Below are 24,989 nucleotides of genomic sequence, written 5' to 3'. Positions count from 1 at the left end.
TATTCTTTTAGAGACTGGTTCACAGCCAGCTGAAGAGAATGGCACACACATTTAACAAGAACAAGTTGGGGAATATCCTTTTTTAAAGCAGTATAAACGCTTTTATTTTTTCCTACCATAACATTTGCGTTATCGGTTCCTATGCCAACTAATTTTTCAGTTTTTAAATTAAATTTTCTAAGAGCATTTTTAACACCAATAACAATATTTTCAGCAGATCCACTTTCCAACTCTTCTATTGATAAAAATGTGGATACAATTTTTCCCAAATTGCTGCTAAAATAAATTATTGCCAGACCTAAAATAAAAACAACTAAAACTCCGAAAAAAATAAAATTTATATAAACTTACCCAATACTTTTGTTAAAGCGACATCACACGATTCATCTATTAAAATACTGAAATATCCTTCACCAATATCTTTACGCAGTTCATCGTCAAAGTGGGGGCCAAGAACATTTTTTATTATATTGGTGCACTTAGTTCTATGAAGTTTTAATGATGAGCATTCCAGTCGATTTTTGCAGACTTCTCCCAAATGATCGACAGTTGAAATTGAAGCATGTACTGCTAAAAACATACACAATGAAGCCTCCTGTTGTTGTATTTTCAAACTGACTGGTTTAAAGGGCAGTTGGTTGGTAGAACCAATGCGTTCAACTGCATTGATATGTTTTTTACTCTCTGCGTGAACATTCAGCACATATAACTTTGCGTTTATTTCGCATTTACAATATTTACAATAAGCTTTCTCTGGATCTTTACATTCACTGATCCATTCTTTTAACTTGGGATTATTAATCCATTCTTTTCGAAACTTTTGAGTATATTTTTTCTCCATTTTGTGCACTTTTTTGGCTTAACTTTTACTAGTTAATAAATTTTATCAGATGTTACTATTAAAAAAATAACACTGTTGCATTTTTTGACAATAATAAAGTGTTACATTATTGCAATTTTGAATAATAAGAGGGATTTAATTCTAGCGATTCCGTGAGATAATTTTTATGAATATTTTTAGTAAAATTTTTGCTAAAATATGAATATGGCTAAAAATGGCTAAATGAAAATAAAAATGTCTAAAAAAATGGCTAATGGCAAAATTTATTTTTTGATGGCCAAACCAGGTTGAAATGTGCTAAATTTAGCCATAAAATGGCTAAATTGGCAACACTGGTGTATAATGACATAGATCCTTTCATAAATTTCCTTGTTCATGGAGCAACATGTTAAAATTATTACAAAGGATATATGTATGTATGTAAATATTAAAATATAGTTACACACACATTGCATAACAACATAGCGACTGTTACTACGCAAAATTTTAAATGACTCTGTGTGTAAAAGTGTGTGTACAAATAAATGCTTATTCAAGTAACAGATTTTTAGTAAACATCCTTTAAAAGTCAACAGATACATATTAGGATGGCTTTTGGAAAAATGTTGTGGACCCACAAAAGTAGACTTCTTTATTTTGTTGATTTTTCCAGTAACCATTGGAAAGTTATTACTACTACTTGTGTTCCCTTTTCATAATAAAAAAACAGAACAATAATGTTCCTTTATTTGTATTTGATTATTTTTTCGGCTAGAAAAAAATGTATTTGGATCGCCCTCTTAATTCATAACTACGTTTGCATTTATGCCTGTATTTGCATATATAAAACACTCTGTATGAATAAAATAAACAGGTAGTACTTTAATGGAGGACAACAACCAGCAAAACCAGCACTTACACGTTCACAAGCAGTCGATTAAACCGATTATACCCCTACATTGCTGTAGGGGTGTACAATGATTTATTCTAAATAATATATTAATCTAAGCTTTCATAATTATATCGCTTTATATGTGAGCTATGTCCATAGAATAGATCCGAACAAATATTATATATATATACATATATACTTTTTTGTTAGGACCAGCACGCAGGGGATGACCCCTATTCATGCAGTGCATTATGTTGGAAATAGGAAAATAGGTTATGGGAAGGAGGATAGAGGGAATAGTGTTTGTGGACATTCGATTTAAATCTACCCACGTTGCAAGTGACAGGAAAGACTTCTGGGAGAAGTTTGTTCCACATACGAACAGTACGACTAAAGAACGATATCTCTGTAGTACATTGTGCGATCCACTGGCCAATCGACCACAAATGGGTGTGCTCTTGCTAAATAAATATCGTGTGTTACGTAAGAATATGCGGGTTTCGGGAACGAGTTCCCTAATTTAATAAGATCACATTCCATTAAAGTATCGATAGAACAGTGTAACGCACCCCACATTGCGACAATGCTCCAGTGAATCAATAAGTAATGTCACCGATAAGTACCTTCACTCTCTCCCGTACGCGGTCGAGTAGCCCCAAAATTGACTTTAAAGCGTCGGCCATACATGAGAGTTTTATTCCATTTTAGGTCGGATGTAGGTGGTGAGTAAGGAGATCAGAGGGAGTGAAGTAGGTTCTTACACCTTTTGAGAAAACCGAGACACTTGAATGCTTCTTTCGACACTTGAAATATGTGTTTGGTCCAGCGATCATCACACTGTATTCTCATAACCAGAACATTAAGAGCTTTTACTTAATATTTACACCACCCATAAATATAGATGAAGCAATATGATTTGTCATGCGTTTATGCGTTGAAACTCAACATTGAGTCTTACGTGCATTGAAATCGACTCTATTAGCACGACTCCATTCAGAGATTGCCACTAGGTCTTGGTCATTCATTCAGTCTCCAAAGGACTTGGCCTATAGTTGAATGGATAAGAATGGCAAATGTTTCTATCATCTGCAAAAGAGTAGTGGATAGAAGGTGATTTAGAAAGATAAGAAATAGAGTAGGAGAAAGAATGGAGCATTGAATTTACCTTGAACTTGTTTGATGAGATCCCATCTATATCAACTCGTATAGAGCGATCCCTGAAAAAGCTCGATATAAATCGAGAGAAGTAATTACCGACACCTAAAGCAGTTAGTTTTGATGTAGTGATATAGGTTCTAAAAGCTTTATAATTATTATTTAAGTTTTCTACTACTTTTTACTACTTTTTAACTTCTCTTTTGTAAGACCTTATTAAAGTAGCTATTTGTAAGCAAGAGTGTTGATCACTTGCGTCCAATGTCATCGCCGTGGTAATGTAATGAGTTAGAAATGGCAATGTATTAGCAGTGAACATTGATATATTAGCTTTTTAATTCATTACTTTTCAATGTAAGTTATTGCCGGGTACATAATTATAAAGAAAATGAAAAAATATAGAAAATAATAACAATAAAATTATAAATAAAAATCTAAGTTCTTAGATGATAAAACATAAAATTCGAATCCACATCATTAATAAATGGTCTACATTACCCTAAACTGGCAACACTGTTAATGCGGATACGGATTTAAATGTATAGATGTGATAGTTGTGTGTATGTCGACAGACTTGAAATATTCGCTTGAGGTATTTGTAAGTATGGTCTAGGTTAAGGATTTACCATTTGAGCTTTGCCAATGTTCATAGTTATAGAAGCACTTGAACAAGGCCAACACCTACTTACCTACACAAATATACATATTTACTACAAGGCACAAATATGTATGTTTCTGTGAGTGTTAGTGGCATTAAATGTGAGTTATTTTATGGGTAAAATCCATGAAAAGAGGAAAAACACGCACATTTCCAACAGCAAAAAAAACAAAATAAACGTCGAGAAGCAAAAGCTGCAAAAGTATAGAAACAAAGTAAGAAAGCAACAAAGAAGAACTTACATGAAAACTTTCTTAACTTAATTAGTTGTTGTTTTTCATAAAACTTAAATATATTCAAGCACATATTCGAAAATTGTAGTAATACTAATACTTTTTCATTAGGATGGTATTTTTTATTTTGCATGCAATTTTTATACTATGTATTCTTTATGAAAAACTTGGTTTTTGGAGAACTCTAAAACAACACAGAAAAAGCTTTACTTAGCCGGTAACCAGGCAAGTAATATTGAAGTAAAGTGGAAGTACTTACTTTTGAGGTGAATAATCATTTTTTTTTTGTTCTACGAGGTTCAAAAATAACTTATTACTCATTATACAAATTTGAAGATATTTTGCTGGAATGAACCATGACGACCATACCATATTTCGAAAATACGTACGACACATATGACGAGGTTAACGAATTGTAATAGGGATCCCATTAAGTCAATTAATGTACCAAATAAAATTATTTTCTAAAATGCCATCTGTAGTTATGTCATTAAAGCGATACCTGATACAGATATTGAATTCATTATTATTTTCGTTTTATTTATATTTTATCCGACTTTGTTCAATTTTTTACTTTTTCTCAATGTTTATGTTAATCGACTAATGCTTCCGAGTTTACAAACGAAAAAAAGTTTGTTTTAAAGTTTTAGACTGATTTTGTTTTGTTGTTTTGTAGCAATAACTAAGTTCGTAGCCTCCGGAAGATTAGTGGTTAGTGTTCTAGTATGGTAGACCGGAGGTGGTGGGTTCGATTCCCACCCTAGGCACTGGTTAAGAAGCGTTCAACAGGCCTGATAAAGGCCTACGTGTATTTCTTCAGATTTGATGTATACATGTACATCCTTCATCCTTCATCCAACTAACTAACTAACTAACTAACTAACTAACTAACTAACGAACCGAACAACGAACGAACGAAACGAACGAACGAACGAACGAACGAACGAAACGAACGAACGAACGAACGAACGAACGAACGAACGAACGAACGAAGAACGAAACGAACGAACGAACGAACGAACGAACGAACGAAAACGAACGAACGAACGAAACGAACGAACGAACGAAACGAAAAGAAACGAACGAACGAACGAACGAACGAACGAACGAACGAACGAACGAAAACGAACGAACGAACGAACGAACGAACGAACGAACGAACGAACGAACGAACGAACGAACGAAACGAACGAACGAACGAACGAAGAACGAACGAACGAACGAACGAACGAACGAACGAACGAACGAACGAACGAACGAACGAAACGAACGAACGAACGAACGAACGAACGAACGAACGAAACGAACGAACTAACGAACGAACGAAACGAAACGAACGAAACGAACGAACGAACGAACGAACGAACGAACGAACGAACGAACGAACGAAGAACGAACGAACGAACGAACGAACGAAGAACGAACGAACGAAAACCGAACGAACGAACGAACGAAACAAACGAACGAACGAACGAACGAACGAAACGAACGAACGAACGAACGAACGAACGAACGAACGAACGAACGAACGAACGAACGAACGAACGAACGAACGAACGAACGAACGAACGAACGAACGAACGAACGAAACGAACGAACGAACGAACGAACGAACGAACGAACGAACGAACGAACGAACGAACGAACGAACGAACGAACGAAACGAACGAACGAACGAACGAACGAACGAACGAAAACGAAAACGAACGAACGAACGAACGAACGAACGAACGAACGAACGAACGAACGAACGAAACGAACGAACGAACGAACGAACGAACGAACGAACGAAAACGAACGAACGAACGAACGAAACGAACGACGAACGAACGAACGAACGAACGAACGAACGAACGAACGAACGAACGAACGAACGAACGAACGAACGAAAGAACGAACAACGAACGAACGAACGAACGAACGAACGAACGAACGAACGAACAACGAACGAACGAACGAACGAACGAACGAACGAACGAACTAACGAACGAAACGAACGAAACGAACGAACGAACGAAAACGAACGAACGAACGAACGAAACGAACGAACGAACGAACGAACGAAGAACGAACGAACGAACGAACGAACGAACTAAAAAATAACTAAAAAAAAAACTAAACTAACTAAACGAATAAAAAAACGAATAACTAAAACTAACAATAACTAACTAACTAACTAACTAACTAACTAAACTAACTAACTAACTAAACGAACTAACTAACTAACTAACTAACTAACTAACTAAAAACTAACTAACTAACTAACTAAACTAACTAACTAACTAACTAAAAACTAAAACTAACTAACTAACTAACGAACTAACTAACTAACTAACTACTAACTAACTAACAACTAACTAACTAACTAACTAACGAACTAACTAACTAACTAACTAACTAACTAACTAACTACTAACTAACTAACTAACTAACTAACTAACTAACTAACTAACTAACTAACTAACCAACCAACCAACTAGCTAACTAAGTCCGTCCGTAAAAACAATTAGATTTTTCCGTCTTATATTCGAGAAAAAGTCGATAACCTATCAAATACTCTTTTAAAGTGCTAAAACATTTGTATTGACAGATGATTTGTGTTAGAAAAAAATTTGCTCTGATTTTAAGAATACATTCTATACATCACTCGCAGCATGTGTAGATAATTTTTCCGTTCTATTCCCAAAGAGATTTATTAGTAAAACGTTTCATATTGTAGCTGGAAGGAAGAGCAAAAAACAATATGCATATACAAATGTGGCAATGAAAAAAGTTCATATAGTATCATCATTCATGGCATAAACTTCGTACGTAGAATTCATTAACGAGGCTAAGAACAAAGTAATAACAAGACACAATTTTCACATTTTCATCATGATTATGAAGTTTCCCCTTTTATGTTTGACAAGACAAGCTCAATTAAAAAAGTGCATTATAAGACTGAATTTTAAGCAGACAAATTTAATTATCCGCCATTCAACAGATTTTCCAACTAAAATGATACAGTACTATTAAAATTCAGAGTTAATTGTAAAAAATGTCAATCACATTTTTGGGTAAAAATTTATAATTTTTTTTTTTTTTTGCTTTATCATCATTTTGTTTGATGAAGAGTTTGTGGTAAAGTTTTTATGCTAATAAAATGGGTAATAAAATAAAAAGTTTATAATACTAGAGTATACCTACATAAGTGGAATTAAAATATATTCTTTAAGGTAATGATTTTCTTTTCTGGGATTTACCTCAATATTAAGGACTATATGTTGTACATTTGTAAATCTCTATCACTGCTTGTGTTCAATCCCTTCGTTACTCTGATGTCTTTTGCATCACCTGGTATTGTTTTAAATTTTTTTATTCTTTGCTAAATGAGCTCATACAAAAAATCGAAAACTTAATCATCATTACGTTCTTTTATTTCAATTATATAATATATTCTTATATAAATAATTAAAAACGGATTTCATTTGCGAATTATAAAATCAAATGTAGAATGGAAAAAAACGTGGGATAATAGGATTATAAAAATAGCATTTCTACGTTATTCTAATGAATAACCATTTGTTTAAATGTCATCTAAAAAATGGTGGTTAAATAGGAAGTGGTAGTAAATCTGTCCTTAAAAAGTGCGATGAGACGTAATGAAATTCAGTAGTCACGTTAAAACCACACAATCTTCTACAGTGGATAGAATGGACGACTATGTGGACTCTAGTATACATTTTGTATACTTTATGAAGGAGCATCAGGACTCTTGAAACCTCAAACTACCATGATTGTAATAAAACTTAAAAAGGAATATAAAAAAGTTTTCAATAAGAGTAAAGAACAACTATTGAGGCTTTAACGTTACGACAGACACTTTCAACACTTTCCAGAAAGAAACCAGATAAACTGAAAGATATCACGGTGAGCAGTTAGGCGGAAATATTATTGGTACTTTTAACCGGAATTTTAAAGAAAAACGTAATACCTAGAGCTGAATTAGAAATGCGCACCAAGCTTCCAAATCAGAATACCAAAATATATGTATAACTAAACCAAGTATTGACCACACAGGGTAATCAGTTACGAGATATGGTTTTATCTGACGAAGCTTATCAGATAAACCCATATCTCTTGGTCTACAGCAGATATCTTAATGTCTTAATATAATATCTTCAATTTTTGACTGGTTAACGTTGCACGGAAGAAATTTAAACCATTATTACAACAAAATTTAAGAATTTCATCTCTAGAAGTTGACATTTAATACGTATATTTTAATTTTATATATTTTTTGAAAGAGGCCTCAGTTCCCTACCAGTGATTGAAAATCTTGATCTCAGTACAATATGTTAAAAAAATTTTCTATAATCTTTTTGAAATGGGTTTCAAAAATTCCTTAATTTTAAGCTTATCTGACTTTGAGTGTATTTAAGGGGCATATGCCCAAATTCCAAAATAGCACAGACGGACAAATGTTTAGCCCAGATATCAAAGTATACTACTCTAAAGGATTGGGCTGCTCTAAATCCAAATCTGTCATCAGAATATCTCCATCATATCTAGAATTCGAGATATCGTGTCCTGAAATGTTTAGCCCTTTTTGAGACATTATAACAGCTCCAAGGCAACTTTATTTATAAAATGTTGTAGGCCATCTGAAAGTACATTCTGTCGGCTTTAAAATCAAGGCTTAACATCTGACATATCTTCTTTGTTCTTCGAGATAACATCACATAAAACTTGATACAACAATAAATTGACAAAAACTGAATTCTCTTCGTACATTTCGCCTATATTTTGTGATTTTTTTAAATTTCGCCTATAAAAATATTTTTGAATTGTTTAACAATATGCTCTAGTTGCTGAGATATCATTCGTTGATGATATCCGGATGGACAGACATTGTTAAATCGAATCAGAAAGTGATTTTAAGTCGATTGACACATCCTCAGGTAGGTGTGGATCCAATATTTTTGTTCGTCATAAACAATATTTATAAAGCATAATATCCTTCTCACTGTAGTAAAGTAGAGTATAGATACCATGAATATACTGCAAGTCAAATGTTTCAAGCTTTGGTGTAGATATTTCGAAGAAGAAAGAAGATATTTCAGATATCGGCCTGTAAAATGCCTAAAATGTATAAGCTAAAAATGTTGACACTTATATCAATAAAAAACCCCTTTAGAAAATATAATCTGACAAATTCTAATGTCAGGTCGATATGCATATATTGGATACATTTGGAAAAGGCAATAGTACATTGATTCCTTGCTATATTTATAGCCACCATCAAAAAAGATGGGGGGGTATATTGATTTCGTCATTCCGTTTGTAACACATCGAAAAGTATATATTCTGGGTCCTTATTAAATTCTAAGACGATCTAGCAATGTCTGTCTGTCCGCCCGTTTGTCAGTCTGTCTGTCTGTTTGTCTGTGTGTTGAAAGAACGATAGAGTCCGAACGGATAGATCTAGAGAGTTGTTATTTTCCACAAATATTTCTTATAGGTAAGGTTTGTTTGATATTGAAAATGGGCAATATCGGTCCACGTTTTTGCATATCCCCCATACAAGTGGCCTCCCGAAAAACTTCTTTAACAGTCATAACTGTTTTAAAAATTCGAGAATAGTTGTCCCTACCGCACCCCCCCCCCCCATATAAGACCCCCTTCAGAAAATGACTTTAACGCACATTATTGTCTTAAAAATGCGAGTATAGCTTTGAAATTCTTACTTATTTTATGTAAACTGTTTTATTTTTGAAAATATTAAATATACAGGTTTAAATAACGAACATTTCCATTAAAAATAAAAAAATATTTCAAATAATTACCGAAGTAATAAAATGTAAAATATTTTATACAAAATTTTAATAAATACACTAGTATTTATATAAAACAAATACCTATACAATGCATCACTATATATTTTGCATATCCTCATCTTTCATTGCAGTAGTAGAGTTTTCCCTCATACATATTGTTGTTCAGTGAGTATATCTGAATAACACACATAGTACGTATATAGTTTGTACTACATACGTATAAGTAATAAATTAAAATATTTTCTGATATTTTATTTGTTTAATTTTTTGTTACATTTTTTTCTTTCTCTTGTTACTATTTTCCAGGTAAACGTTACATGGAGCTTACCATATTTTGCGTGTGATTTTTATATAGCCATGGATGTGATATGTTCCACTTCATCGATTTTTAATTTAGTTGCAATATCAGTAGACAGGTATGTATGTTCATATGTATGTAGGTTCGCCAGGTCCATGTTCATGTTCATTTATATTTTTCATACTTAGTTATTTATTTATTCAGTCAGTCTTGGTGAATAAACATTTAAATGCGTCTGTATGTATGAGCGTGATTGTGTGGATGCTAGAAAATAAAGAAAATAATATGTGTATATTTGAATGTGTGTATGTACTTGTAAATAAATATTTACACATTCATGCATAAAATAAAAATTGAACAAAAAAATGAAAAACCTACATTAACATACAACTGCAAGTACAGTGACTGGTAAAATCAAGGGATATTTTCAGCAAAATTCTGTCACAGATCAGACAAAACTTTTTCCAATTAAATATTATTTCAGAATGTTATCTGAACATCATCAACGAATAGGTATTAGAGAAAGTGCAGCAGTAAAACTTGTAGAGCTCCAAAACATGATCTGTTGCCTTTTGATTGGTTATGTACACTGTTTGATTGGACACATGTCGGAACACATATCATTAAATCGAATTATAAAGTAATTCTTGGTTGGGTGTACATTTTCTGATTTTATAAACATCACCGCCTACTAAGGTCGTTTAATCATATACCAAGTCAATCTTATTCAATACAATTATTCACATACATATGGAGAATATCATTTTGACACTCACTGTATATATATATTTTTGTTATTACACAATGTATGTATTTTATGACAAGATACAAAAACACAAATAGACATGCATTACTTACATAACAAGGACATCAAACTGATGAACGAGAAATTGTTTAAGCATTTGTATGCGCTAGTGTTTATAAAAATAATTTCCACTTATTTCATATTTTTTTTTTTACAAACTGTCACCTTTTATTTGTAAAATGTTCATATACATGTGTACATGTAAAATTTATATGTTTGTGTAATTGTGTTTTTGTGTTTTATTTATTTGACAGATATATCGCTGTGACACAACCAATAAAATATGCCAAACACCGGAATAGTCGACGTGTTTGTTTAACCATCGTCATAGTGTGGGCAATATCAGGCGCCATTGGTGCACCCATAGTTTTAGGTCTCAACAATACACCAGATCGTGATCCCAGTCTGTGTATGTTTTACAATACAGACTTTATAGTCTATTCATCGTTAATATCATTCTATATACCCTGCATAATCATGGTATTTTTATATTGGAGTATATTTAAGGTAAGTGTGAGTTTTTGTGAAGGATGTGCTGACATCACCTCCACCATCATAACCACCAATCATCCTTACTTGTTAAGATTTTATATATTTTCTCTTTATATTATTCTATATTGTTGAGGTGTACATAGTGTAGATGAGATTATAGAAAGGAAGTCAAATGAAAATTTGTTTTTGCACATATTTGTATTGTTAGTAAATTAGGCAAATTGTTGCTTTTATACTCAGCTTCAATTTATTTATTTTGTTGTTATTGTTGAGTTTTATTTAGCTATTATTGACTATCGTAAATATTGTAACAATTGCTGGCAAAGTCATAGTAATAAGATTAACAGAGCAACCGAAACAGCAACATCATCAGGGTAACAATGCTTTTGACATAAACCACATTAACACACAGTTTTATAGACAGATAGCTGGGCTGCCTCCACTTTGTAACTATGTATATTGTTATAACATTTACATACATTGTTATAAATACACACACACTGGATTGGATTGTAGTCGTTGTTGCATGATAATCTAATGTTTGTATAACTTGTAAGTGCGTCCTTATACCATTATGCCTGTCTGTCAGTCTGATTACACAAGCCAACGAAAAAGCATTTTTAATAATTTTCACAAATTCCAGGATTATTTGGAATGCAGATTTCCAAAATGCAAATAAAGCAGTATCACCTACCAATTTTCCACTCTGTGTTGTTTTAGTTCTCGTGACTGTATACTTGTGTCCCAAATATTCCATTCTATTATTTTACAATCTCCATCTCCAGACTTTAAGGTATAAAAATGAATTCTAAAAAAATTTAGTTGTTTTTATTTTTGAACTAAATTTATATGTTTTTGTATTATAAAAGAAAATAATTGTAATATGTATGCAATTATCGTTCTGCAATGCATTTTTTATAAAAGTTTTTTAGAATTTAAAAATTCAGATAATAAGCAAGATATATCTAAAGCTTTATTAAAAGCGAATAAAGTTAACCCATAAACTGTGAAGGCCAAAATCAAATTATAAAATATTGATAAACCTTATTGAAACCATAGTGAAATATTATTTGGTGATCAACCGAATTAAATGAAACTTGAGGAACATGTATATAATACACCAATATTTATAATGATATCGAAAAATTAGATATTAACTCTTAAACGTAAATATATACCTATAACTAAATACAATTCTGTAATATATTAATATGAAACACCTAAAAATAAATGAAATCGATTCAGATAGGTTTTAAAAGTTGTTCCAAAACTTCATTTAGTTGGCCTGTGTAAATGTTCGTTTGGATGTTTTAAAAACCACATTTAAAATATTTACTCCAAATTTTGATATTACATCAGTTTTAGCTGACGATATGTAGGTTAATATCAAAATCAATGCTAACTGGAGTGTTGAAAATCAAAACGTAAATAACATAGCAACCTGCTATTGTCACACAAATCTACTTAAACGTAAATTTATGTGCAGCCCAATGCGAAAACCACAAAACCCTAATATTGTAAATATTTTAGATTTAACAGTAAGTAAGTGAGTGTCCAAACAGACTATGTATCAGGCATGGAAAATGGAAATTTGAAATAGTGCTAACTAATAGCCAAAATATTACTTTTTAGGTTTAAAACTAATTTTCCTATTAGCTATAAACTAGACTATGGACTAGACTATAGACTAGGCTATAGACTAGACTAGACTGTAGACTAGACTATAGACTAGACTATAGAATAGACTATAGACTAGACTATAGACTAGAATATAGACTAGACTATAGACTAGACTATAGACTAGACTATAGACTAGACTATAGACTAGACTATGGACTAGACTATAGACTAGACTATAGACTAGACTATAGACTAGACTATAGACTATAGACTAGACTATAGACTAGACTATAGACTAGACTATAGACTAGACTATAGACTAGACTATAGACTAGACTATAGACTAGACTATAGACTAGACTATACACTAGAATATAGGCTAAACTATAGACTCTACTATAGACTATACTATAGACTTGACTATAGACTATACTATAGACTTGACTATAGACTAGACTATAGGCTAGACTATAGATTAGACTGTAGACTAGACTATAGACTAGACTATAGACTAGACTATAGACTAGACTATCGACTAGACTATAAACTAGACTATATAGTAGACCATAGACTAGACCATAGACTAGACTATAGACTAGACTATAGACTAGACTATAGACTAGTTTATAGAATGGACCATTGAGTAGACCATAGACTAGACTATAGACTAGACTATAGACTAGACTATAGACTATACTATAGACTAGACTATAGACTAGACTATAGACTATACTATAGACTAGACTATAGACTAGACTATAGAATAGACTAGACTATAGACTAGACTATAGACTAGACTATAGACTAGACTATAGACTAGACTATAGACTAGACTATAGACTAGACTATAGACTAAGACTATAGACTAGACTATAGACTAGACTATAGACTAGACTATAGACTAGACTATAGACTAGACTATAGACTAGACTATAGACTAGACTAATAGACTAGACTATAGACTAACTATAGACTAGACTATAGACTAGACTATAGACTAGACTATAGACTAGACTATAGACTAGACTATAGACTAGACTATAGACTAGACTATAGACTAGACTATAGACTAGACTATAGACTAGACTATAGACTAGACGATAGACTAGACTATAGACTAGACTATAGACTAGACTATAGACTAGACTATAGACTAGACTATAGACTAGACTATAGACTAGACTATAGACTAGACTATAGACTAGACTATAGACTAGACTGACTAGACTAATATACTAGACTATAGACTAGACTATAGACTAAGGCCTAGCTAGACTAGAGGCACTAGACTAGAATAGACTATAGACTAGCACTATAGACTAGACTATAACTAGACTATAGACTAGACTTAAACTAGACTATAGACTAGGTATTTTGCGATATCAAAAAGTACTAAAGAACTTAATTTTCCATTCCTGCTATGTATAGTACATTTTCCTCTTAAAAATTCAAACCAATTCCATTATCTATAAATTATGTTTGCATAACAAAACTGACTGAAATAACAAAATATTTACCGAAAAATATAGATACATATACATATATATATTTATTTTGTAGATCTAAACAAAGCTTATATTGAATTTATTTAAAACAACAATGAAATTTACCAGCAACAGTATCGTTCTCTGTGCAGGAGATGTATTGTATAGAAACACATTTTATAAAAGGTTTTATATTCATTTTAAAAACGAGTACTTACAACCATATGAAACAAAACATGCAGCAATACCGCAAAAGCATCTGGTTTTCGAATGAAATGAATGTGGGTCAATTTAGAAGTTTTTGGAAAAAGTAAAATGAAATTTAAAAGTCGAACTGTTATTAAATTTATATTTTTTAAGACAAAGTGTGTTAAAGTGTTTAATTCAAATTGGTTTATAAGTTTTCGTAACTAATGTTTCTAGAGCAACGCACTGAGACGTCAACTGTTCCGCTGTTGATGGATGTACTTCAAAGACAAAAGATGTTCGGACGATTGGTAATTAGGTCATTCCGGAGCGAAGATCCAATTGTAGTTGAAACGACTTAATTTTGCTATTCATTGTTTAACTTTATGTAAACTTATTAATCCTTTTCATTATATAATAATCTGTTTCGGTACTATAGAGTATCATAAGGTCGATGTTCCTCCTAAACTTTCTTGCTAGCTTGTTTTTTGGATACGAGTGTAATCTTTTGGCATGAAATGTTTCTTTCTGTGAAATCAGGCTTTCGAACATTTACAACATACACCAAAACAAAACAAAAAAACTCTCATATATTTCTTTTAAAAAAAATAAATTTTTTTCAATATTCTTTTGTCAATGAATTTTTTTTAGGCCTTGCGTAGTCGTGCCCGTAAACAACGTGCTGCACGAAAACCTCACATTTCTGAGCTGACGGGCGGAAGTGTAATTGAAAATATTGCACAAACACGAAGATTAGCGGAAACTGCATTGGATAGCAGTAGGCAGGGTGGTGTACGAATAATGCCTGATGAACCGGCAACGAATACAGGTTCAGGTTCAAATGAGGAAGAGGATGAAAACGCCATATCGCCTGACATTGATGATTGCCATGTGATTGTCAATGACAAATCCACCGAATTTATGCTTGCCACCGTTGTGGAGGAGACGGGAAAGTAAGTTGCTTTTTATTAATACTCAATACACGCGCAAACATTTATTTATATGTGCGTGTCTAACCGTATGTATGTATGTGTGTGTGTGTGTGTGTACGTGTTTGCATATGCAAGTGAATGTATGAGTATATTTTTGCACGAGAATTCAATTCAATTGAAATAGTGCAGATGATGATGAATGTCTATTTATTTGGTTTGTACTTGTAGGTTATTGAATTGTTGTTTAGTGTATAAATATGAACACAAATAGGAATATACAACTACAAAAACATTGAAATAAATATATATTTATTTTTTATTTATATTTTTCCGTGTATTTCCGTTTCCTTTTCGTTTTTATTTTCACTTTTAATTTTGTGCATTTATCCATGATGTCATGATGACTGCTTGTTTACTTGAATGACTCGATTTTGTTGTGCCTTTCAATGATGATGATGATGTGGTATGGATGACGATTATGATGATAATGATGACTTTTGTGTTGGCCCTTGTATTGGCGGTGCAGTGTGGTGGCCCAAATAACATCCCAACCACAATTAATGGTAGCGGATTCAAATGGTAATCATGATTCTGGTTATGCACCATCAAACGTTGACGATGTCCTTGCAGGAATCGCGGATGACTCATCACCTCCAGATAGTCCAGTGGCTAGTGGGACCCTTCAACGATCGGCTATTAGTAGTAGGCGTAATACGGGAGAGTGTCCTCACCAAAAAGGGAACAATGCTTTAAGGTATGTATTTGGGTTATTTTAGTAATGTTCAATTCTGGTAGAAAATGCAATTTAAAACTTGTGCACCGTCTGAAAAATGTTGCTTTACCTAACTAACTACTAACTAACTATACTAACTTAACTAACTCTAACTAACTAACTAACTACTACTACTACTAACTAACTAAACTTAACTAATAACTAACTAACTAACTAACACTAACTAACTAACTAACAACTAACTAACTACTAACATTAACTATAACTACTAACTAACTAACTAACTACTAACTAACTAACTAACTAACTAACTAACTAACACTAACTAACTAACTAACTAACTAACAACTAACTACTAACTACTACTAACTAACTAACTAACTAACTAACTAACTAACTAACTAACTAACTAACTACTAATAACTAACTAACTAACTAACTTAACTAACCTAACTAACTAACTAACTAACTACTACTAATAACTAACTAACTAAAACTAACTAACTAACTAACTAAATAACTAACTAACTAACTATACTACTAACTAACTAACTAACTAACTAACTACCTAACTAACTAACTAACGAATAACTAACTAACTAACTAACTAACTAACTAACTAACTAACTAACTAACTAACTACTAACTAACTAACTAACCTAACTAACTAACTAACGAACTAAGCAAACGAACTAACAATTAACTAACTAACTAACTAACTAGCTAACTAACTAAACGAACTAACTAACTAACTAACTAACTTAACCCAGTAAAAACTTTAATTACCATGTAATAGGGGTTAAAGTGCTAAAATTTACTCACGCAATATATTTGAACTCATTATTTTTAACACGTGATGTCATTAGAAGCAAGTACTTATAGTACTTATTACAAGTAATAGGAAAAAGTAGTCATTGCAAATCGGATGTAAAAACGTATACAGCTTTTATAGCTTCACAGTCAAGATGACCAATGAATTAGAAAGTACTTATGTAACATATTATTAGTCAGATCTTATTGGACAACTTCTATGTAATCCAGCCGATAAGTAATAGTCATTTAAAAGTATGTTGTTAGGTATGTAATTGCACTTGAGAGTCATCAGCTAGTTTTTGTTGGGAAGAAAACTTGTACATGTCTTTCAGACGTCCAAATTATCGAATTAGATATTAATAAGTAATTAATTATAATCCTCTTTTTAAACCATTCTCAACCTTTATTTATCTACTGAATAAAATAAAAAAATTCTATCACCTCATATGTTAATCTGTCAATTATCTTTTGTATTAAAAAGATACCACTGGAATTTCATCTTCTTAGTAAATATTCGGAAATCTTTGATGAAAAAATAATGAAAAGGAGAGGGAGAGTGTTAAACGTAATCCTCCCTCTTTTATAAATCAACTCAAAAATAAGTTGTGTAGATTTAGCAAATAAGTAATAATTTGAAATCTTATCAAGTTGCAGACTGGTAAGAATTCTTCCAGTTAATTTCTTATTTAATGTGGTGGCACAGTGACAGCGGTAGCGGTGGTGGCAGTGAAAAACACAACATCCTTAGAATTTCACTTATTTCGCGTAATTAAATTTGCTTACCACAACAATTATTTCGCATTAAGTTTAAACCAAACAGAAAATGTAACGACCTTTAGTGGGTGTACTATGTTCATTCGTATGGGTATTTTACTTTAATTCATTTTGTTTTTGCTTCTTTATCTTTTATGTGAATAATGAACGTGTTTTAGTTAAAATTTTGTTGCCTGAGTATTTAATGAATTTTATTTTATTCTTGTTTTTGTTATTACAGTGCTGCCATGAAACCGTTATCTTTTATGCGGTGCGGTGTACAGGAAGCCATGACGCTGGCACGCAACGATTCCACCCTATCAACAACATCGAAAACATCCTCGCGCAAGGATAAGAAAAATACTCAGGCATCCAGGTAATAAGAAAAAAAGTAAAGAATACAAGAAACAAAAATAATTTTTTCTAAAAAAATCCAACTGAAATGAAAAAATTATAATAATAATTGTACGTATGTATATCTATGTGGTTGTGTTTGCATGAAAAGCTGTGGCTCTGTAACTATCGTTACATATACGCCAAGTTACCTGGTGGTTTAGTGTCGCTGACGAGGGTTAAGGAATGGCATGAAGAAGAATGATAATGAGAGTGGTATGGGTATTGTAGAGCGGGTATGGTTTTACACAAATCCATCTTAACCGCTTGTCATCATCATCTCTTTTGTGTTACTCCTTACCCCACCTCAAAAGAAGACAAGCAACACCCAACTACAACAATAAAGTTGGTTCTATTTTTAAATGATTAATTTTTTTTTTATATGAACTTTAGTATTTTAAAAAAATTTTGTCTAATTTTCATGTGTTTTTCTCTTTGTGTGTTCGTTTTGGTTTCATTTTTGTCTATCTTCTCGTTTTTCTTCTTCCAAAAAAATAATCTATTTGACTTTGACATTAAATACGCTGCCGCCTTTTTTCCAACATTCCTGACATCTCTTTATGAATGACTTGGTCTCGGGTATTCAAAAACGACATCTACACAAAAAATTAATAAAGCAGATTTACGATATACAAGGTACATAAAGCATCAAAAAAGAAACGTGAAAAAACGTCAGCCAAAAAGGAAAGAAAAGCAACAAAAACGCTGGCAATTGTTTTGGGTAAGTTCTAATGACAATACTTGTTTATGTATTTTCTGGTAGCATTACGGATGTTATGTGGGTATACGAGGGTTATATGAGAGTCTTGCAACATAAAATCATTTCTAGCTACACACAGTGTGCTTTGCTGTCCTAAAGAAAATAGAAATAAAAACCCATTTTACGATTTTTGAACATTCTAGCTCGAAAAGTTTCCCAGATATACGCATTTTTATATTAAATTTATATGGGAGGTTCCTAACACCCTATTGATATTCCGTACGTTTTTCTCCAAATGTTCACATTGACGTAAAAGTTCTTCGTGCAAAATATGAGGATTCCAGCTGTAATAGTTTCTCACATATACGAAATTTTGTATTTAGTTTATATGGGAGGTACGGCGCCACTAATGCTACTCCGCCAATTTATTATCCATATGTTTACTTGGATGCCAAAGTTGTTCTTGATAAATTTAAGGATTTTAGTAACAATAAATTTTCATATGAATTTTTGTATTAATTTCAAATGAGAGGATCTAAAGCTTCTAATGAAAGTCGCCCATTTTTTCCCCAAAATGTTTGCAGGAATGTAAGAATTATTCTAATTATTCGCAGATATTATTCAGAATTTAATTCTTATGGGAAGTGCCATGCCCTTCGTGTTGATACTAAAGTGGCTTCAAACAAAATTGAGGACTCTAACTGTTTTTTTTTTTTTTTTATGTACGAGGTACCTTGCACCAGTAGTTATTTCATACATTACTCGGTAACTAGTGGTCATTATCAACCTCATTATTTTATTTAGCTAAATAGGTTAGGTTGATAGGATGATTTATGGTACATCAAATCCGATGTAGGCCACTATCGGGCCTGTTGTACGCTCCTTTTCATGAAAAAAAATTGTTCACTGAATTTTTTTATTTTTTTTTTCCTGGACGTAATACCTAAGAATCTTCCAATCAGTGTTAGTCAGGAATGTTATTTCTGAAATAACATCATAAAATACTTGGATCTGACTTCGACGAATGCTTGACAGTGGCAAGAAAGTGCTCCAGAGTTTCACTGTCCTCTCCACATGCTCTGCATTCGTGTGAATCCGCACGTCCAATTTTGTATAGATGTGCTCGTAATCCTGTGTGTCCACTCAGAATACGTACCATCATACTAACTTCAGACTTGCTCATTTTGAGGAGATTTCTCGTCTTGTTCTCATCAGGGTCATCCCATAGGATTTGTTGCGTCGAATGGTTTTGCGTTCGTCAGGTTAACTATCTCGAGCTCCCTTCCCTTTAAAGCTATTACATTCGCCCATTCGTTGCCGACTACTCCCGAGTGGCCTGGTACCCATATGATGTAAACCTTACCTCTGGGAGAGTATTCAGTTAAAGCTTTCTTACAATCCAGTACGGTCTTAGATTTAATTCTTTCACATGATATCGCCCTAATTGCCTTCTAGCCCCATGCTCACTATATACCCCAATTTGAAGCCATCCGTCGATCAGGCACGTCCGATGATTACGTATAACCAGTTCGCTTAAAGTAAAGAGCCGTTCGGCTGTAAGCGACGCCTCATATCATAATTATGTTTCAAATGGTAAATAGGTAATTACTGGTAAAGAGTGACGTAATTTAGATTTGTTGTAGCCGAATCCATTTGGCATTCATTCGTGTTTCGAGACTGGCTGAATATATTTTTGTAAAAACCGTTCTGAAAATCACAAAAAAACTACTTTTTAATGGATCATTGAATAAGCAGCTGGAGCGAGAAACACAGAAAAGAACAAGAAACTGTAATTCGGTTGTAAAATTGATCTGTTGTGCCGATTCTTGTTCAATCGTTGCAAACACCAATCACATTAACTTTTCAACCACTCTCGCTACTACTCACTCATACAAACTCTTACCAAGGAAACCAAATCTACGAAGAAATGAGTAATTATATTTTTTTTTTTTCTAAAATAGGAAATTAAAGTTGAAGTTGAAATGTAACAAGAAATCTAAAATGAAAAGGACACAAAAGTGAATAGATTATAACGTTAAGGTACGGTTCATGAAGCGATGTTTTGAAGTGTCAAGAAATTGCAAAAAATTTAAGAGAAACGAAATGAAAGTTCTTTATTGCATGTTGACACTTGACGATAACACCATTACGAGATGACAATATAAATTATTAATTGTTTTATTTTTTATTGTTATTATTTTTTTTGTCAACTTACAAATAGATTAAATAGGATGTTTAAACTTCTGTTGGCATGACGATGGCATGCTTAAGTGCCTGAAAATGGAATTTATAAAGAAGAGAAAATAGGATTTTTTTTTGTGCATATTTATTTGAAATTTAAATTCAGTACACATTTGCTAGATGATATTGCTGTTTTGGTTGTTGCTGTCGTTACCTGGCAGACAGTTAGTTATTAACTTAAATATAGGATTTTATGTGTCTCGTTGTGAAAGCCTATTTCGTCCACAATGTTGAAGGAATATTATGTTAATAAGATAAATTTAATAGGTACAATTTTAAAGTCAGTTAGATTTTGTCCTAAAAGTAGTTGATATTTATTTTACAGGGAGTTTGTTTAGAAAAGTTCTTGCTGTTGTTGTTGGTGGTGTTTTGCATAATATTTTCACCTCAATTAGGAATATTACAAGCTAAACTGAAAACGATAACGTTAAATGTTTTTAAGTGGATTAGAGAAAGGTGTTTTTTTGGAGATTTAGCTTTCAAGAAATTGTTTTAAAACTATTTAAATTTATTCGGGCCATAAAACAGAGGAATCAGGAAAAACGGTATATTTATTATACATATGTGCCTAAGTAGGTACATTTTATGTAAAATAAAAAAGTCAAATATGGTATTCCACAGACTATTGATAGACTGGTTAGTAGACTAAACAATAACCTAGATCAAAAAATTAAAACCTTGAAAATAAAATATTGCTTTAATCCGGCATTTTTTAATTTCAATTAAAACTTCTATAGAAATTCCCTTGAAAGTAATTTAAAATTATGTTATGTACGTTTAATCTTGGTAAAAGTTAATATATCCAGCAAAATTTTACATTGAAAGGTAATTTGAAAAAATTTTAACATTTCACTTACACAATTGCATTTTAAATCATTATTATAATGACTTGGAGTCAAGTACTCATCAGGGTTGCTTACAAGTAGTTAATTAGGTAAGTTCTTACAAATTAGGTGTTCAGTAAGTTGTTTAGTTTTTGGAAAAAAAAATAGCCTACGAGGATACTTCCACTGCTTCCATTACTAACTCTATTAAAACCTAACACTCGAAAACAATATGTCAAGTAAGTACATACATACATATGTACTCTCAAGATATTTGGATCTAACTTCGACGAATTCCTGACAGTGGCAAAGAAGGTTCTCCAGAGTTTCACTGTCCTCTACACATGCTCTACATTCGTCTGAAGCCGCAAGTCATCCTATAGAATCCTTGTGGTTCTACCCAACGTTTCATTATTCCAAGGGGCCTTATGGTATTCTCTCACCCAAATGTTTGCGTTCGTCAGGTTAATTACCTAGAGCTTATACATTCGCCCTTCGTTGCCGACTACTCCCGAGTGAACTGATACCCATATGATGTAAACCTTACCTCCGAGAGAGTATTCAGTTAAAGCTTTCTTACAATCCAATACGGTCTTTGATTTAATTTTATCTCCTAATATTGATATCCAATTTAATTTATTTCTGGGTCTTCACTATAGATCCCCAGGCCCACTTTATCCCCCAATTTAAAGCCATCCGTGTATGTTCCGATTGACCAAAACATTGTATCTTAGATCAGTGTTAGTTCAAAGTTTCCGAAATATGCTGTGTCTGTTATACGATCGGACACGTTCGATAATTGTTTATTGCCTAGCAATGTGACTAGTATACATTAATGACGTGTCCTATAACCGCTTTTGTCCAGTTCGCCTTAAGATATGAGCCGTTCAGCGGTAAGTGTCGCCTCTTACATTAAATGTTTCAATGGAATATCTAACAACATTTCCAGAGCCTTGGTTGATGTAGTACTCATGGTAACACTTATACCCAAGCAACATGTACTCTGAACTCCTTGTAGTAGTTTGATATTACACTTTTTGTCCAAAGAAGTAAACCAGATTGTTGAAGCATAAGCAAAAATCGGTCTGATTACAATTTCATAAAGCCAATGTGACATAGTAGGACTAAGACCTCATTTCATGCCTAGAGTTCTCCCACATACCACCAATGTGCTCACTGATCCTATCCTCTATGTGGTGTCTCCATTTTACTCTGTCTGTCACCGATATCTTTTTGCTCGGGAAACAGGGTTCAGTATACTTAGAAATGTTTGTCTTTCTTGTGAAAAGACAAATTTCCGTCTTCGCCGGGTTGACGTTGAGGTCTCTCAAGACCGTATTTAGAGCCTCTACCGTTTATACATAAGTAATTTGGATCCTATCGCCTTAAACCTGCATAGCATACAGGTCTAAGTCCTTTCCTGTGTAGGGTCCTTAGGAGGCTATTAATCGTGGCAACCCAGAGAAAAGAGATTAACATTGAGGCCTCGGTTGAGCCCAGCTCAAGGCTAAATTCAAAGCCATACATGTATAAGTCCTTTCTCGGATAGGGTCCTTAGGAGCCTAAAAATCGTGGCAGTGCAGAGTTCAGGGGGAAAAAATGCCTCCCTGTGGTGTACCGTGAAATACTCTTCTCCTGATATTTATATCGTACATGTCGCAGCTTGTCCATCTGTTTCTTAGCATGTAGTTTATCCACTTACGGAGCACCCGGTCAATATAAAACAGGATGGGATAAGAGTATCAGTGTGCATGTTATTGCAGGCGTCTTCGATATCAATCCATATCGCAAGTATATACAGTTTGCTATCGAAGGATTCACCTATGTAGTGGACAACATCTTTTAAAGAGGTACTGCTTCTAACCATACTATCGACTATCCGTTCCAAGGTTTTAGGTAGGACTTAGGTGTCGCGTTTTTCTGTAGCTAGACACTGAAAAGTAAGCTCTTGGGTAAGTACACGTCATTAAAAATTTTGTAAGTACATGTACTTACATAACAGCATACTTTTCAGTGACTAATACATAGAATCTGATTAATTTGAGTTTTTACTTGATCGCGCCCTAGCAACTGTTTCTGAAAACCATTATTTGACGCACAATAATTAGTAAGTGGTTATTTAAGTAGTTATATGTAAGCAAGTGTTGTAAGTACTTGCCTCCAAAGTCATCGCCGTTTTATAATAATAATTGAAAGTGCTAATAAATAAGTAGTGAAAAATAGCTTTTTAGCCTTTTAACTCATAACTTTTTAATAAAAGTTTTAGCTAGGAACCTATATATTATGAAAAGTTTTAAATGGCCCATGTTTGACTAACATTTTTTTATACATTCTCTCCTACAGGTGTTTTTCTCTTCTGTTGGCTGCCATTCTTCTCCTGCAACATTATGGATGCAATGTGTTCAAAATTCGACAAGGATTGTAGTCCGGGTGTTACGGCCTTCATATTCACCACTTGGCTAGGTTACATCAACAGTTTTGTGAATCCCGTCATTTATACCATCTTCAATCCGGAGTTTCGTAAGGCTTTTAAGAAAATCATGCATATAGGGTGATTAAAATTCCAAACGATGTCATCAGCATGGAGAACGAACAACAATAAGGCACACCATAAAAACAATACTTTACGTTTTATACAAACTCAACTACAAATCGATATCAAATCATGGCCTATTTCTAAGGTACATTTATTTAATTTAAAATATTTATTATAAATTCAGTCTGCTCTTACTTTGCTGTGCAACTTTAGTTTTGGTTCTTATTTTCTATTAGAAAATATGGTCTAAAGACATGCAAAATGTACAATATAATTTGTAAAAAGAAATAAAACTATACTAAATGATGATTGCATTCAAATTTAAAATTGAATGCAATTTATAGTCCGTTAAAGAAAAAAAAAAATGGTAATTGTGCCAAACTCTAATGTTCAAACAAAATAATAATTATAATGAAATAATGTATAAAGAATTATTAACTTTTTTATAACATCTTAGTGAAAAAAAGAAAAACTACAAAAAGTAATCAATAGTTTATACAAGAAAATATGAATTTGTATACAAATATTTATAAAATGAATTCATTAAAGATAGAAAAATGTTTTAAATTTTTTATATATATTATTTGAGCATACTTTAGGGGTTG

At 32.7% G+C, this 24,989-nt stretch overlaps 1 protein-coding gene across 4 annotated transcripts in view; it reads left to right on the top strand.

Annotated features, from left to right (window-relative positions):
- LOC119616044 (dopamine D2-like receptor) overlaps positions 1 to 24,760 on the top strand; it is a 126,260-nt gene extending 101,500 nt beyond the window's left edge. The window contains exons 5-12 of one of the 4 annotated variants that reach the window (XM_037972191.1): positions 9,881 to 9,990; positions 10,932 to 11,184; positions 15,111 to 15,412; positions 15,918 to 15,970; positions 16,022 to 16,145; positions 17,932 to 18,066; positions 18,701 to 18,804; positions 24,192 to 24,760. In XM_037972191.1, coding sequence (XP_037828119.1) covers positions 9,881 to 9,990; positions 10,932 to 11,184; positions 15,111 to 15,412; positions 15,918 to 15,970; positions 16,022 to 16,145; positions 17,932 to 18,066; positions 18,701 to 18,804; positions 24,192 to 24,403 — 1,293 coding nt within the window. In that variant the 3' untranslated portion in view covers positions 24,404 to 24,760. Of the gene's footprint in view, positions 1 to 9,880; positions 9,991 to 10,931; positions 11,185 to 15,110; positions 15,413 to 15,908; positions 16,146 to 17,931; positions 18,067 to 18,700; positions 18,805 to 24,191 lie in introns of all 4 variants that reach the window. The other 3 variants (XM_037972190.1, XM_037972189.1, XM_037972188.1) reach the window with 3 other exon arrangements.
- Positions 24,761 to 24,989: the final 229 nt, after the last annotated feature.

This window comes from Lucilia sericata, unplaced genomic scaffold, assembly GCF_015586225.1.
Source record: "Lucilia sericata isolate MDLA Ls3-8-SP2 unplaced genomic scaffold, ASM1558622v1 Contig000053F_arrow, whole genome shotgun sequence".
Lineage (NCBI taxonomy): Eukaryota > Metazoa > Arthropoda > Insecta > Diptera > Calliphoridae > Lucilia > Lucilia sericata.
Note: the sequence above shows the minus strand (reverse complement) of the source record. Positions and strands in the feature narration are given on the sequence as shown.